General features: G+C 45.0%; 1 protein-coding gene across 2 annotated transcripts in view; it reads right to left on the bottom strand.

Annotated features, from left to right (window-relative positions):
• ADCY8 (adenylate cyclase 8) overlaps positions 1-17,544 on the bottom strand; it is a gene marked incomplete at its 5' end in the record, with an annotated part of 132,988 nt that overhangs the window by 38,406 nt on the left and 77,038 nt on the right. For both annotated transcript variants that reach the window (XM_081111302.1, XM_081111303.1), the window contains one exon: positions 10,361-10,558. In XM_081111302.1, the coding sequence (XP_080967428.1) occupies positions 10,361-10,558 (198 nt within the window). The remainder of the gene's footprint in view (positions 1-10,360; positions 10,559-17,544) is intronic.

Here is a 17,544-nt window from a genome sequence, read left to right as displayed (position 1 = left end):
GTTGGGGCGGGGGAAACAGCAAGAAGAGACAAAGCAATAAAGATTTTTTTAAAAAATTAAGAGGAATCCATCTCTTAGGAAACCCTTCACCGAGGATTGTCTCCCCCCTCCCACCAGCCTCTCGCTGAGAGCTCAGGAGGAAATAAATTCCTTCCCAGGCACAGGGCCTGGGAGGGGGACTTGGCTTGAGCTTGTCCCTTTCTTCTCCCACCAAACTAGCATCATTTTAACCAAACAGAAGAGCACACACCCATATATTTAGCAAATCAAATTCACACTGACTTCCTTCATGAGCAAACTTAAGTCCCTTAAGGATCTTGCTCGATTTCTTGTTTGGTTTGGGGACACAGGGGAAATGTGTTACCCAGAGAGAGTCTTTCTGCCTCATTGTTCATAAAACTATTTCATAAAATAAATCCACAGGCTCTTAGAACAGAAAGTAGCCTCAGAGACCCCCAGCAAAGACAGCCCTTTATTTTTTTCAATCCTTTGCAACTTCCTTATTTAAAAAAAATTTTTTTTCAATAGTAGCTTTGATAGTTTATTGGTTTGTTTCTAAAAGTAACCTTTTTTTTCTTGACTGCAGAGTAATTATACAATTACCCAGTGTTGGAAAATATAGAAAAACATATGCGCAAAAATACTTATACTTTCAGTACCCCAGAAATAGCACTTATTAACATTTTGGCTTATAACTTTCTTGTCATTATTTTCTTTTGCTAAAAAAAATTGCATTGAGGATCCGTTTTTTAAAAATTAACTTACATTTAAATGGAAAAAGGGCAGCCCTTTCATTTCACGCGAGAGAAACCAAGACTGATGGACCCGTAAGCTGGATGCCCTCTGTGTCTGCTGCAGGCAGCCCCGGGGAACAGCGCTGACTTGATTTTGATTATCCAGAGAACTCGGTAATCTCATTACCCAGCCTTAAAAGCTTCTGGAAGGTCGGCGCTCAATGGCCAAGTCCTGCCTGGTTTCCAGATTCACCTTGGAGTCATTAAATGGAAGAATAATCCAGCCCCCTCAGAGAGAGGAAAGGAGTTTGTTTTTTTGTAGTTTTTTAAAAATATATTTTATTGATTTTTTTTTACAGAGAGGAAGGGAGAGGGATAGAGAGTTAGAAACATTGATCAGCTGCCTCTTGCACACCCCCTACTGGGGATGTGCCCACAACCAAGGTACATGCCCTTGACCAGAATCGAACCTGGGACCCTTCAGTCCACAGGCCGACACTCTATCCACTGAGCCAAACTGGTTAGGGTGGAAAGTAGTTTTTAACCCAGAAAAAGACCTTGGAATTGGCCTAAACCAAGCTTCTCCTTTTACTAGTACCTTCATGCCAGAGAGGCCTAGTAACTTGCCATGGATCACACAGCATACAGATCATGTTCAGCGGGGGAGGGGGGGCAATAGAGGGAGGGGGCGGGAAGCTAAGCTTGGCTTTAGAACCTTGTAACCCCTGATTTGAATTTCACAGAGTTGCTTTATGAAGGAAGCCAGGACATTGAGCTCTCACTGTTGTGAGCTCATTCTCTGCCCCCAACAGAGAGGTGACCATCACCTTCTCTTGGTGGTCATGCCGAAGAAACCATACCTCTTGGTGGTACGGTGGTCATAGCCAACAGTTACATGATTTTTGTTCTCTTGCCTGCTTCTTGGTGTGGTCTGGGTTTCAGATCAAAATTGCTGCTCACTGTCACGGCTAAGATTCAGGGAGGGCAGTGGTCTGCAGCTGGTGAGCTCCGTGGAGCTCACTGCTCAGAGGGGGCTGGGCAATGCTTTTTCACTCCCCAGACCTCAGGCCTCTGCCCATGTTCGGATAGCTTGCTTGGTATCCAGAGAGAACCAGAACATGCTCCGAAGAATCAGTGTAAGCCATTGTGACTCCTGGCAATGCCATAGAAAATCCATGCTACTGATAATCACAAAAGTGCTTTCAATGAAAGGGGCACAATCATAGAGACCCACACACACCAGCTTGAAAATAAAGGAGTTAGCCACAGAGCAGTGAATTCAAAGGAAGATACATGTCTCAATTCCTCTTAACAACGAATTGCACAAGATGGAATTATTCTTTGTTGGCTGACTGATTAATTTCAAACTGGTTTGGCTATATAGATTTGATCTTGAAAATTTTAAAACAATACTTTTTAGTGTACTTAATCCCTCTCTTCCTCCTTTTCTTTATCTTCATCATTATCATTATCATCATCATCATTGTCATTGTCATTAACTCATTACTATCACTGTCACAGCATCTTGCAGTTGCAATGGGCCTCTGCCTTCAGGAATCCTTTCCATAACGCCCCTGATATGGACTCGAATGCGTACTGATATCTCCAGGTGACCTTCTCTGCTTTGGTGGAGGAAGTGGGCTTCTCTCCTCAGAGCTGGGGCAGGATGTCCTAGGGCTTGGAACACCCTCAACTTGAACACTCCCAGTGCCTGAGAGCTCACTCCTTTGCAAAGCGTTCTTTCCATTATTGGCCCATTCTCCCCATGAGAGGTCCTTATAGATACCTGAGTCTCTGACTCCTTTAAATTTTTCTTACTGATGACTTTCAAAATGTTACATGATCATTATGCGTCCAATCTACAGTTGCATCAGATCTTATGTTTTTCATTTTCTTCCCATGGCAAGCTGGGGAAGACAAAGTGGGAAGACTTGCTTTGCCTCCAGATTTCCCCTGTCAGTGTCTCCCTGTGAGCAGTACCTGATCCAGGTGTAAATGGGGTTCAGACCAATTAAAAGCGCATGGCACTTGGCATCAATTACAACGGCTTCCTTTGAGAGCGTAGATTAGAATTTGATTATTATTTTAGAATCTCTAGGGTTTTCAGGAACTGGCCAAAATGTAACATGAAAAGTTTGAGTGATAACAATGGATAATTAGGGAATTTAACCTCTGTTCTATTGTTTATTCACGCATTATGCACCCACTGCAAGGAGGCACTATGCTCCATGCTTTACATGGATGATCTCATTTAATTATGACAACACTTTGAGGGAGATCCTATTTATCATATCCCCATTTTGCAGATAATGAAATTGAGGGTTAGGATAATTCAGTAACTCAACCAGGACTTTACAGATTATAAGTAGGGAATCCTGAGAGTTTGTTCCCCAGCCTGAGGTCTCCTTGGCTGCTCCACCTGCTGCTATCTTGCTATTTTCAAGGACAGGTCATTTTCTTCACTGGGCACACAATAGTGTATCGTGACATATTTCAGTGATGTGGTTTACGAAAGTTTCTGACTTGATTAGATTGACAGTAGGGTTCCCTTCCAAGGAAGTAAGAGGGGATGTTGGCCATGGATGCTCTTAGAAGGCATCTTCAGAGATGACATCAGAGCCTTGAGGATCTATGGGTTCATGGATCTGTCACAAGGAAGCCAGGAACACAGGTTTGATGACACAAGGAAAAGCCCGTCTGGATTCTTTACCCACAGAGGGATGGCCAGGGGAGCCAACCTACAGAGTTGATGGACAGAGTTTCTAGTCTTCTGTGCTTCTGTGTCTAAGACAACCCAGGACATCTTGGTAGGTGTGTGGGAGGAAAATCACCCTCCATGCCTAGGTTCTCCCCTTCGCCTAGGACCGTGGTCGGCAAACCGTGGCTCACGAGCCACATGCGGCTCTTTGGCCCCTTCAGTGTGTCTCTTCCACTAAATACCACATGCGAGCGTGCACATACAGTGCGATTGAAACTTTGTGGCCCATGCGCAAAAGTCGGTATTTTGTGGAAGAGCCGGTATTTTGTGGAAGAGCCACACTGAAGGGGCCAAAGAGCCGCATGTGGCTCGCGAGCCGCGGTTTGCTGACCACGGGCCTAGGAGGTACAGAGGACTTACAACTCCACAAGATGTAGGGATGCTTCTAGCCAAAGCAGTTATCTTGTTAATGCTGCCACCTGCAGCCATACTTTTGTCCAAGTGTGCATGTGAGCTTACAGAATTTTATGGGTGGAGTGGATTGTATTTGTTACCTTGGTCTAACCCTTCTTAATGCCGATTTCACTCAGTAAAATCTCACAGAAATGAGCCGTTAGCTCCTGCCTGCAGATTTCCAATGATAGGGGAAATCAACCACTCACTTGAGAACCCATTTCATCTTTGGATAAATCTAGATTGCGAGAGGTAATTTCCTAGCATGTCTTTCATTAGCATAAATTAATATGTTTGTTAAATTAAAGAAGAATCTCAACAGGGACAATCTGCTCATTTTTCATGAGTAAATGAGGGAAGTTAACCTCATTCTATTGTGAATTCACGCATTACCGTAGTGCGGCAATGGCTAGAACCTCCTTAAATTGGACCATTTGGGTAAAAGGCATAATTGCAATAAAAATGCAAAGGAATAATTTCGTATTTTGAAATAGACTGTCTTCCCTAGCTTAGTGTCTAGTGTCTAGCCAGAGTCGTTACCAGAGCGGTTCTATGAGTGACAGGTGTGCCTGAGGAAATCCCTCACGGCATACTTCTTTCTGAGTAACTCGCTTTTGCACAAACGTGGATTGCCTCATGTTTGGTAGACTCACAAAGAAACACATTAACATGTATAAGATGGAGAGCCCCAGAAGTGTGAGGCTGGAAGGATCTCACCCCAGGGATAAAAGAAGACCCTTAATGGCAATATATTTCCTTATGCTGTGCTGTGCCTTGGGGGTGGGGTGGTAGTGTGTGTGTGTGGGGGGGGGGGGTGGGGGCGGGGGGGGGATGGAAGGATGGTTGACTGACATAGGAGAATCCCAAGCAGAACTTTATAAAGCTTCCAACCCACCACTCTTCCAGCTCCCCCTCCCCAAACCTCCCATCCTTGGCAGGAGGACTCTTCCTTCCTTGACTGGTCCGATCCCCAAGCCTGGTGAGGCCATGGGAGTGACAGCTAGTCCTGTGTTCCTCAGAGGGCAGGAGGAAGTGACGTGCAGCCCAGGACAGAGAAAGGTGGCCAGGGACTCAGGACGACAGAATTCAACACTAAGTTGAATGAAGTCACTCCAAATACGTGTTTCTATGATAGTAAGCTCTCTTAAGGCACTAAAGGTTTGGGGTTGGTTTTAAGTAATAATAATCATCTTCCTCATCCTAACCTTCATTCAGAGCCTTGCCCTAGAAGAGAAAAGAGGACCAGAGACAGAAACATCACCTTCTTCTAAGTGTCCTGGGGTTAAGTTCTCCACTATATAAAGAATACTTGCAAATCAGTAAGACAGAGGTGAGCACACTGAAAGATGGCAGTTAAGACAGATGTGCAGATCACAAAAGAAGAAATATAAAGACCAAAACATAAAAAAAAGACAGTCCAGCCAGTGTGTCTCAGTGGTTGAGTGTCGATTGACCCATGAACCAGGAGGTCACGGTTTGATTCCTGGTTAGGGCACATGCCTAGGTTGCAGGCTCAATCCCCAGTAGGGCGGGTACAGAGGCAGTCAATTGATGATTCTTTGTCACCGTTGATGCTTCTATCTCTCTCCCTCCCTCTCTCTGAAATCAATAAAAACATATTTAAAAACTATATTTAAAAAAACATATACAGAAAGACATCAACCTCAATAATAATTTTAAAACATGACAGGAAGATGCTGCTTGTCTCTTATCAAGTTGGTGATTTTTAAAAAGAATAGGCACATTTTGGGGGGCAATTTCAGAATGCACATAGAATATTTATAAATGTGCATTCTCTTGCTCTCATTTTTAGGAATTTATCCTAAGAAAGCAATTAAGCATGGATGTATGATTTCAATATGACAATGGCCATCACCATGTAGTTTATAAATTATAATAGTGAAAAATTGAGGGGAAAAAAAGCCCAAAATGGTTAAAACATGGAATGGAATAGTGTGCAGTTACAAAGTAATTTCCTTGTAACCTAGTAATGTGGGGAAAAGCTCAAGCAAAGAATGTTTAACACTATGGTACAAAGCATATGTATAAGATGGCCCCACTTAGTAAAACCAATAGCAAAGGTAAGTACACAGAACCACACTCATGAAAGACCAGCATGCAGATGCCAGAATGCTAACAGAGGGTAGTTATCCTGGGTTGTAGGATCACAACATATTATTTTCATCATTTTGCCTTATATGTTTGGTATAAGCTTTCAGTAATGAAAATGTATTTTTTTTTACTAATAAATAAGTCATATAATAAAAGAAAAAGTCCAATATGATTGACAATATTTGAAAAATATGTCTTGTTTCCTACATCTCTTCACCATAGTTCTAATTTTTGTTTGCCCCTGAGAACTGTAAGCTCCCTTAGGAAATACTCAGCCTGATGCTGAAGGAGGGCCGTGGATCCTTCTGGAAAATCTGGGGGGCCCTGGAGGGGACTTTGGTGATTGGATTAGGTCCCCTCCCTCATCCAAGAGTCTACCCAGAAAGTCCTCGTATGGTTGCTGGGACATGAAGATGGTGAGAACCACTAATTCTGACCTGACCGAGGCCTGAGACCTGGGTCACACGAGTTGTCACCCACACTGGGTGATTTGTGAGCCTGAAAGGCGGTGCTGCTGAAAGTTATATTGAGAAAATAGATGTAAACCAGGACCGTCTCAGGCAGACCACAACACATGGTCACTGTGGTCGTAGGGAATTCACAGGCTCACAGCACTGATGGCTGAAAGATGGGAAGTTCAACCCTCCCAGCCCACAGATGCGGGACCCGGGGAACAGAGGTGGGGAAATGTGCTGCCCAGATGTGGCTAAGCTGCCCGAGTTGTGAGTGCACTTTTCTGAAGCTTAACTCAAAAGATGTCTCTGTGTGTATGTGTGTGTGTGTGTATGTGTGTATATGTGCATGTGTAGATAGATATATGTGTGTATGTATGAATGCATGTGTATGAATGTATACATATGTAGGTGTGTGCATTAGTGTATGTATGTGTACACGTGTGCACGTATATATATGTATGAATATGTATATGTGTATGCATGTATAAGTGTAGGAATGTGTATTCATGTAGGTTTATGTATGTGTACATGTGCGTATGTGTGTATGTGTATGCATGTCTATGTGTAGCGTGCATGTGTATATATGTATGTATGTGTGAGTGTGTGACTTTGAAATGACATGGCAGGGAATATGTGGAACTTTATACTCTTCTCTCCTGAAGCACTGCTTCTTAGAATCAGCTCAAAACTGACCTGTGTGCTTTGGCTTAGAGTTCTCTAAAATGATACCCTGAGACCAGCTACAGGGCGAGGCAGTCTCCTCGAATAGTCTCCCTGATGTCAGTCCCCATTCACCCAACAAGTGTTCAAGCAGCACGGGGGGACACGAAAGGCCTGTTGCACACGCTGCCGGTAGGTGTGCCAGTTGCACGTGGTCAGGAAAGGTCTGAATGACAGCTCGCTAATAAAGCTGGAGAGTTTTATTAGTTACATATCCTTTTACTGTGGAGACAATAAAGTTATATATCCCTTAGTTACACACCTTTTATTGTTGAAACAGTCAAGCCTTTTGTTCCCCACAAACCTCCCCAGGGTGAGGTCATTGCCATTTCTACTTTTCCTTTCAGAAAACGCTGTTATGGTGCAAAGTTGCTCCCCAAAAGCAGGATAGAGCAGTGGTTCAAGGTTTTGGTGTCACAAATACTGTTTACATTTCACCAACTCTAAGATACTTAACCCGCCTTCACATTTTGGGTCTTACTGTCATCAATGGAGTCTTAAAATCTCTGAGTTCTGCCAGGGAGGTCTGCGATTGCTCCCGCTGGTCAGCAGGGGGCAGTGTCAACCAGGGACTGCTTTATATATACATTCTCTGCCTGAGGTGCTTTTTAAGACCACATTCAGAGTGTGAACTCAGGCAGCAAACCTATGCAGATTGCCTTTTGGATTTTAACTTCTTGGAGAGCTCTTTTTTTCCCATCTAACCAATTCTAGGGTATAGGAATGTGGGTTTTCCCACTTTCCTTGTCTGCTGGGTAGGTTTTTTTCCTGTCCATCCTTACCCTGGAGGTATAAGCCCAGTTTACTGTGGGTGGGAGGGGCAGGGGATAAATCACCCAACTCCCCATGCTGGGCGATTTATCTTTCTCCGTGCTGTGTAGTAGATGGGACAGCTCCGGGGTGGTGGCAGCTCAGAGTCCATTAAGTATGGCAGTGGGGTTCTGAGGTTGGTGACCTCTACTTGACCTCTAAGAGGCTCGTTTTCCCTTTTGTAAGTGGGATAGTAATGTTTTTCTGAGGATGCAGTAAACTGACATATATAAACACGAGGCACCGAATCCGGTGGATTTGAAAGGCCTGCTCTGTTTTGTTAAGGCCCTAGGACCCTTTCCTATTCAATCTCGCCCTCCAACCCCTGCTCCTGGCCTCGTACCCCATCCAAGGTTCTAAGAGGAAAGGATGAAGATAACACAGGACAGTCTTCTTATACAAGGGCCTGGGAGGGCAAGTCCCCGGGCTCCAGGGAGAGACAAGATACTGGTTTTGAGGGTCACTGTGGCCTTAGGTCACAGCCCCTGTACTGACAGTTCGAGTTTGGGCATTTCTTGGTCATTTCCCTGTCTCTCTATTTCATCAAGTAGAAAATGAGGCTCATAGTAACATTTAATCCATGCTCTTCATTGTTGGTCTATTTGTGCAAACAGCTTAGACGAGTATATGGCATTTGGGAAACACCCAATAATTGTTACTTAATATATATCCCCTCTCAGCCGTAATGCAGCCCCTAGAGAGGGTCCCCGAGCAAGCATCAGTGAGGGGTGTCTCTGTGAGATGGGGGGATGAACATTTTCTGATGTGCCCCATTGCCCTTACCCCGGGGACCCCATGCAATGAAGACCACACGCTACATGGCACAAGGCTGGACTGTGGTGGGGCATTCCTGCCCTTTGCCTCTCCTGGAAGAACCTCCCCTGTCACAGAAGTCACCCTCAGACACCCTGTGCCTCCCAGGTCCATTCCTGCTCCAGCACTAGGTCCCTGCAGATGAGATGTGGACGCTATTTAATAAAAAAATTAGAAATAGAAATTAGGTTTGCAGAGGTCAGGTCATTAGTGAATCAAGTACATCTTTACCAAGAATGAATACAAGGGTTTGGTGCAGCTCTGGACACCGGCATTTACATGGGCTAATTGAGAAGATTCTTCGCAAGACCACCCTGCTCTTCCTAACTCCTTCAATGCAGCAACCAGGGAAGAAAATGCAGTTAATTTGGACCTTAAGCCCCCAATTATATTACAAATCAGAAAAGCCCACCTGGCATTTGGCAGAGGGGAGGTAGAGTAAAGCAGAATGTTCCCTCTCCTTTGGTTTTGTTGGCATACAGACACAATACATTTCCCATTGCGAACGGCATGTGAAGATATTAATTTTGGAGTTTGCAGCCTTGGGTGGTTGTCAGACACTCACTGGGAATGGTGCATGGTCACGGAAGTGTGCATTCCTCACATTGAGGAATGCAGAGTCACCCAGGAAACTGGGCAAACTCACCAAAGATTGCTCCCTGGAGCTTTGCAGAGGGTCACATCAAAATCCTGAAGTTTGCTTGCAAATTCCTTGCTGTTCTTGCCAGAGGCTCCTACAGCACCAGACCTCCTGTGCTCAGTCAAGGAAGGTCTGCCAGCTTCCGTCAGGGCAAGGAGCAGCCCTGTTCAGCTGGGACCATACCCACCTCCCCACAGCTCTTTACAGTTTAGAGCTGGGAGAGAAAAGGGCATCAGAGGAAGTCACCATCAATGTGGTGATGGTGCCATTTTTGGACACTTCACCTACTCAAGGCATTGCTTGGAACCTTCCATACTAACCTGTGAGGGAGGCACGTTCATTATCCCACTGTACAGCTCATGCCCAGAGAGGCTACCCCACTTTTCAAAGGCCACAGAACAAAGAAGTAGCAGAGGTGGCATTCAAACCCAACTCTGAATCCACAGCTCATCTTCTTCCTATTATGTCTGCATCAGGGGACCAGCAGACAACTGGGAGAATGCATGTCCCCTGCAATCTAAGTAAGACAGCAGTGCTTGCCTGAAGTTATTCGGTGCCTTCATGTATTATGTTACAGTGGTTGCTACTCATGAGAATTAACCTAAAAGCAGAGGCAAGTGAGTGCCAACGTCACTTGGGCTAATGACGTCAAAGTGAAAGGCAGGCCTGGGAGGCTCCCGGGGGTGAGGGCTCCTTGTTCCTCCCCTTATCTTTTCCTTCTTTATCTAAATAGCAACTCCTTTCATGGCCTTCAGTCTACTCATGAATTTCAAACAGAAAAAGAAAAGACAGCACCAAACCAAACCAGACAGACAAACCACAGACACACCGACCGACACCGCAGCCCCTGGCCCTCTCTCTGGCCCCACGAACATTTATGACAATTGACTTCAGAAAAAGAGCCGCTGTGCAGACCCAGCTCTACCTTGTGCTCCAGGCTGGAGTCTTTAAACATCAGTGAGAATGGCTTGATATGCTCTCTTCTCAATTTATCGCCACTCCGCAAGTCGATGGTATGTTCTATTCGCTTGTTAATTTCCTCAGGCCCCGACTGGACATGCAAAGCTTGTGCAAGATGGTTTGGAAGTAGATTTATTGAATTTCTTGTTAGGGCAGCCAGAGTCTAGGGGGAAAGCACATGCAAACACAATAAACCTGCTAGTCCCCTTTGGATTAAAGAGAAATGCAATGTTTTTAAATCAGGTTGCATTGCAAACAGTAATAGCATTCCATGCAGCTGTATTCAGTGAAACCTACAGAAGTTGGTAAGTTAGCATTTGGTTTGTTTGGTTTAGAGAAACACAACCTGGCCAGTTAGTACATCAAGAGGGACGCGCCCCTCTCCTCTGAGTAGGTGCACTGAATTCCTTCGGTTCAGGTACTTGGGAGAGCTGTCGGCTTGGAAATGTTAATCAAGACCATTTCTCTAACCAGGCACATCTCTGGTATGAGAGAAAGAGAACCAGTACTAATAACAGAAAGTAAAATAAACCTGAAAAGCCCACGGAAATGATCATCTCCAACCAAGTAGATTCCACATTTTCGTGTGGTCTTTGCTTTAATGGGGGTGGAGAGACGTGGGGACCCATGGCTTGCATTTTTTTTAAGCGATCCTCATGGACAGACAGCCAAATGTGTCAAGATCTGCACCTTGAACTTGATAATGATAGTTAGATTTTTATGCTGCACAAATGTTTTCCCCCATAAACCATTATATATCTATATTCCCATATAGATATATGTGTTTAATTTCCTTTAGGCCAAAAAAAAAAAAAATGCAAGCATTTGCAGCCTCTCTAGTTCACAGGGTTGAACAACAAGAGGCGTGAAAGGCACGACCACCCCGTTGGCCCCTGGGTATGGCTACGTGGATGCAGAAATAGCATTAGCTTATGAAGACACACCAGGTTTGGCAGGGAGGCCCCTGCTGGTAGGTAATTCAGTGCAGGTGACAAGACCAACTGGCTGGAGGTAGCCAAATGCAATGCTCGCTTACAGCTCCAACATAAGACAGTTCTTTGACAAAAAGGGGGGAACTGGAGCTGAAGGCTAGACAAACGGGTGTACGTCTCTGTCCCCAAGAGGCAGAAGATGTGGTGCCTCTGCAGAGTGGGGCAGTGAAAACTCCCAGCCTCGGGCTATACTCACCACTCCTGCTTTTCTCTGCCAGCCTCTCGGCGTGGCCATGCGCGAGACCACAGGCTAGACTGAGATCCGGTGACGGGCTCATTGACTGGCAGCCTGGGCGAGCTGACAGCACCTTGTTGGCCCTTGTGCCCAGACCCTTCCTATATCTGAGAGACAGGGGTCGCACCCTCTGACTTGAGCCAGAGTCGGGGACTGTGACCTCAGGGACCTTCCAGCCCCATCCATAGGATCCTCCCTGTGGGCTGTCGGACTCTTCATTTTAACCTTCCTGGAGACAGACAGTGTCACCTAATTTCCAGGTCTCTAAGGAACTCCATAGCATGGCTTCATCACTGGTAGAATTCACCGAAACCTTCTTCTCCAGCCCCAGATAGAGTGGCATGTGCCAACACGAGAAAGGGAAGTACATGCCCCTCGGGCTCTGGAGCAGTGAGTTTCAGCTCTGAGTACCAGGGAGGCTACCACAGGGAAAAAGTTAAATGGAGAAAGGGAACACGGACCAATGTTCCAGAAAATTGAACAGCAGGATCCACCCAGGGCCAGAGGGCTCGGCCCCTGGGATTAGCTGCATTGGAACAGCCCCTCAGAAGGCAAAGGAGATGGACTCTCCACCACTCGGTGCATCTCCCATTGGCTTCTTGGGTGGAAATCCTTTATAAAAGGTGCAGAAAATGACAAAATTTAGTTCTCTGTGTTGAGAGGAGGTGGGAAAGTTGCTGCCTTTGTCTGGGCATACATTCTGGCTTTGAGATGCCAAGATGCCCTCCCAGCAAGTGGTTTGACCTGGGATCTAACAGCCAGACATACATCGGCTAAAGATCTGGGCACGTTCATAGTTAGGCATTTCCATCTCTCTGTGTAATTTGTATTCTCCTACACTTGCGCTTCTTTGAACTAAACTGAGCTGATTGTCCACTCCAGCAGCCTCTCATGCCTTCCGTTGCCCTTGGACCTTCGAGTTTCACAGGGAGGGAGAGTTTACAAAATCATTTTTGGGACTTATTTATATAAATGGTCACAGCTACAGCACTTTTGCATGACTCCCATTTCATAAAAGGAAGGTACATTTTTTCCCCACAAGAATATTGTAATCTCAGAACAAAAAATGTGTCCTTGACATTGAATGCATGTAATTGAATGAATAACTCATTTAATGAGCCTTGTCCTCCTCGTTCTCCTCTTGATGGGCACTGGTGAAATGTCGTCAGGGATGGACATTGGTCTCTAGGGGGCCTTTGGGAAACTAGGAATAAGAGTTGCTTCCTGGGTGCCTGTGCCATTGACCTCTGTTTTAAAGGCAGAGACCAATAAATTCTCCACCTTTCAGAGCTCCCTACCCTCACTAAATTCTATTGTCTGTCTGTGTGGCTCTTTCAAATGAGAGACAAAGCTTTTTCTTTCATCACTGCCACTAGGGGATAGTTTAGAGCCAGGAAGGAGCCCTTGCATCAACATGTCAGTGACGCTGAGGTGGATAATTCTCATGCAAGCGATTGTTTTTATTCCTCGCAGTTATGTCACTAGTATTATATGCACCGAATGCTCAGGGGTCCCTTTTCTGATCATTTGCTTTCTCAGTTACATGTAACAATTATGCCTGCTGTTTGACCAGCAATCTCCCTGGTATCTCGTACCTTCAGGACATATGTGTATGCTCAAGGGAAGACCAATCTCAATGCAAGAAGTCAAGCAAATTAGAATCAGGAAGGGTAACCTTAAGCTTTCATTTACCCTCCAGTGCACCGCTGCGAAGCATGAATGGCTTTGGAGGTGACCTTGGTTTGAGATTGCCTGTGACCCCCCTCCCCTCCATTAGTAATGGCCGCTAATATTTGACCATGTGTTCACCTTAAGTGGAATAATGCTGCCGACATTGAAATTCACAGGCGGGTTTCTTCACGGTGACTCATTTGTAAGCAGTACTGAGAAAATGTGTAGCATGTCTTATTTGTCTATCTGGAGTTATACTGCAGTGAGCTGTTCTTGATAGATTATGGCTTTTCAAGATTTACAACACCAGTGCGAACAAGTTGGGATCAGGTTAAAAATTGGCATAAGCTTTCAAATATGATTCCAATCATAAATGGACCTCAAAAAGGTTGAGAGTGTTCATTCACATGAGCAACGTAAAGCAATTGGTCAGATAATCAGAAAAACAAATGGATGAAATGGAAGGAAATGGGAAATGCGTGTTTCAGTGTGTAACTGAAGTATGTATTACATTTCTATACAATAATAAGCATGCACATTTTCTTCTTTACTTTAGCTGGTACTTTCAGATAGTTGGGAGGTCCGATTCTCAACATTGGGATATATCACAGTTTGCAGCTGAGCTGGCCTCTCCTATGAGTCTTTTCAGAGAAAGACATTGCAGCCTGAGACTGGCCCTAACTGAGATCCATGCCCTCCTCAGGCATTGCAGGAATTTTTTCTTCACGCACAGGTGCTCAAGACAGGACCAGAGTCCCTTCCAAAGCCAAGTTCTGAACATAGATAGGGTCTTGCCTGAGAGTCTGGGGTTCTCGTGAAAATTATCATCAGAGGTTCTAGGTAGGACATCCTTTATACACTTAATTGGAATGGGATGGGGGGGAGTCATGAACTGTCTTAAAGCTCGTCATTTGGTTTATGGCCTGAGATGTTTCTTTGGGAATTGTCTTCTACCTACGTACACAGTGAAAACCTACTTTTCCTATAGGTCCTACCACTTTATGGATGGCCAAACCTTTGGTATTCCTTAATCAGTTTGTGTAAGCAAATCAGTTCTTCCCAGTAAGATTTCAGGCTGAAGGTGCTCTCTTTAGAAACACAGTCTTGTGAGTCAAAAACACTTAGCAATTGTCAATCACATATTCCTGGGAAAGCTCGTTGGACATTTCCTGCTCGCGATTTCAGGATTTCTTACTCTGATAATGTCCTTCGAGTTCCTCAGAAAATGCTAATCTCAGTTTAGAATGTGATTGCACCCAACTCATTATACACCTGGGCCATTTTTAATCAAAAGGAGCTGTTAAACTTGTGCAGAATTGTCCAAAACAGAACGTGCACATCCATTGAGATGTGGCCACTTTCAAGCCACGTGAATGGAGGCAAGCTGCCAATTGAATTTTTAGCTTTCAAAATATCACATCCCTAGCCATGTGTGCAACAGATATACTAACTCCAGCACTGACCTCATCTCAGAATTAGGGTGTCATGAGAGAGAGATGGGGCGATCCTAAGGATGGAGGCAGGATTCCTGCCCGGGACGTGGCTCAGGAGCTGGGCACAGAGAGGCTGACACATGAATGGTTCGTTTACAGGGGCCACCCAAGAGGTGGGACTCAAAATACTCACAGCACTGCAATGGCTGGGCCACAATCTCATGGGCTAGAGAGGTGACTGCTATCCCACGGACCAAATGACCTCGTGGGCCAGTCTGAATAATTCAGCTCATATATCAGGACCTAAGCTACTCAGCGTTCTTGTGAACATCCAAGGCGTAGATTTTTCAGAAATGTCAGTGCCATGGGGAAAATGAAATTGTGAGTTTGTGTGTGTGTGTGCATGTGTGTGTTCATAACAAATTTGGATAAAATGGAAATGTAATAATTACCTAAACTTTCATCTTTTAAAGATTCTGACGTAGCTCTTTACATTTGGAATTATGAGATAAGTATGGTAAGTCCTCACTTAATGCCACCAATAGGTTCTTGGAACTGCGGCAAAACGACATATAAGAAAAACCACTTTTACCAAAGGCTAATTGATATGAATAAGAGTTAAGTTCCTATGGCATCTCATCAATGTGATAGCAAAATGACATGACCTGAGGACCTGCCATAGTATATTGTAAGTTGCTGATAAATTGCTTGGGGTTCTTGTAGGTCTGAGTTTTTTTCAGACTCCTGTTACACAAATTTGCTACTTAAATTTAGTTATTGATGCTTTCCTTAATTTTGTTCCAATGAGCTATAAATTACCGACCTTCAAGAATCCAGCCTCTCTCACTCATCTCCAGTTATGATAGGACAAAACAGGGAAGAGAATAAATTACTCAGATTAGGGCCAAACTATTATGTCTGTGGGGCTTCTGCTTTCTCTTATCCTAATTTTCTGCCCACACTTGTCTGTTGGAATTGCCTCATTAATTTAGCTTTTCCAGGTTTTTATGATCCCCAGTGTTTGCATCTGAGTTTACCACCTAAGAGCAGCCCTGTGTTTGCTTACTTCCAAGATATGCTTTCCTGATGGGTGCTACCCCCACGGTGCTATGATGTACACAAAGCCCTTATCTCACGGTGCGGAGAGGTTCTTCAGGCCATTAAAGGTGACCTAAGCGTCATACAGTGGGACAGATACGATCGAATCTAGAGGTTCATAACCTACAATTCACAGAAGTCGTCTGGAGATCCCAGAGCTAGGCGAGGACCTTTCAGAAAGTTCATCCGAGCCCGAGGAATTACCACTGTGCTTCCTGTTTGACCCTGGGTGAGGCAGAAATAAGTACATACAAACATAGCCAAAGCGGAGGCTGGTCAGCCAGCAAAAATGCCAAGTGCCTTTGCTCTCGGCTGGAATTCAGTCCCCATGGGTGATACCACTCATTGCCAGTGCAGCCATGGTCGACTGTGACTCACGTGCCAAATCACTTTAAAAAATGGGGAGACAGATTCAGCCACACTACACGCACTAGTGTCTGTAAAGAAAAATCCTTTACACACGTGCACTGCACCAGGTCAAAACAACAAAAGGATATCTTGGTAGAGAAAAGATGATAAAATCCTGATGCAGCTAAATAAATTTTAGAACAAAGAATCTTTAACCCTGTCATTGGCAAAATTAGCACCAAGATCAATAAAACAAATCCAGTTCTTTTTTTCTTTAAATCTGGGAAATAAAGAAGTCGGAAATAAATGCAGGTTCTTTCCTCTTTCTCTTCCTACCTGTCTCCACATGTTTAAAGTACCATACGTTCACCTTCACATGTTCAAAATGTCATATGTTCACCTTCACGTGTGCGCTCATTATGGGTTCTGCTTCCTCAGGCCACTGTTTTCTCTCTCCCCAAACAACCGGCCAATCCTGGTTGGTTTAGACGAGCTTGTAGCAGTTATTGGCCATCAGGTGACCACAGGCTGCATGTCATACGCTTGCCGACTTCATTGCCCACCCCCACAGAGCAATTCTACACGAGCCACAAACTCATCTCTACCTTCGTTTCCTTCGCCTTCGTCTACCCCTGTAGTGTCAGAGAAAGAAAGGATGATCACTCAGTTAACAGAGCAAATGGCCTGCGTAATCCACTCAGCGCTCCCAGGAAGGCTTCAGATCCACTGGCCTTTCTGAAGAGAGTGGAAAACCAGGCCCCTGTAATCACTCTTCCTGGCGGAGTCAGCCGTTATCTTCTGAGCCGGGTGCAGGACAGCCTGGGGGCTTTGCTGTCAGAAAAAGCCATGTTCCTGGAAGAGTGCGGATTCACGGCGGGCAATGTCCAAGCTCTTCATGCCCTCTACCCCAAAGCCTGCAAAATGTCCCATCCAGTGAACATCAAAGCTGAATCTGATGTTCAAATGGCTTGAAATAAACTTCCTACAGAGAAAAATCTGCCTGTGACCACCTGCATACCAAGACTGACCACGGACAATTAGATATTGGGCGGCTCATCACAGAAGCACTAACCTCTGAAAACGTAACTTTTTCTTTAAAGCCAATGTCCGCTACTTAGGGCGTTTTTAGGGGTAGGAGTTCTCTGTGGGGGAAGAGAAGCCTGTGTTTTGGTCCTGAGCAGTAGAACCTGGTCGCCTTGCTTTCCCCTCCACCTGGGGTCTTGTGCCCTCATCTTTGGCCCAAACTCCCTGCTTGTCTGTAGATCTCAGCTTAACAACCGCTTCCTTGGGAAGGTCTTCCCCGATCACCTTGGACCAGTTTTCCACCTCCATACACTCTCCTGCTATTGGACAGCAAGCTCACACTGGCCCT

The sequence above is a fragment of the Myotis nattereri genome (assembly GCF_964212035.1).
Source record: "Myotis nattereri genome assembly, chromosome: 17".
In the NCBI taxonomy this organism is placed as follows: domain Eukaryota; kingdom Metazoa; phylum Chordata; class Mammalia; order Chiroptera; family Vespertilionidae; genus Myotis; species Myotis nattereri.
This window is presented reverse-complemented; position numbering and strand designations above follow the sequence as displayed.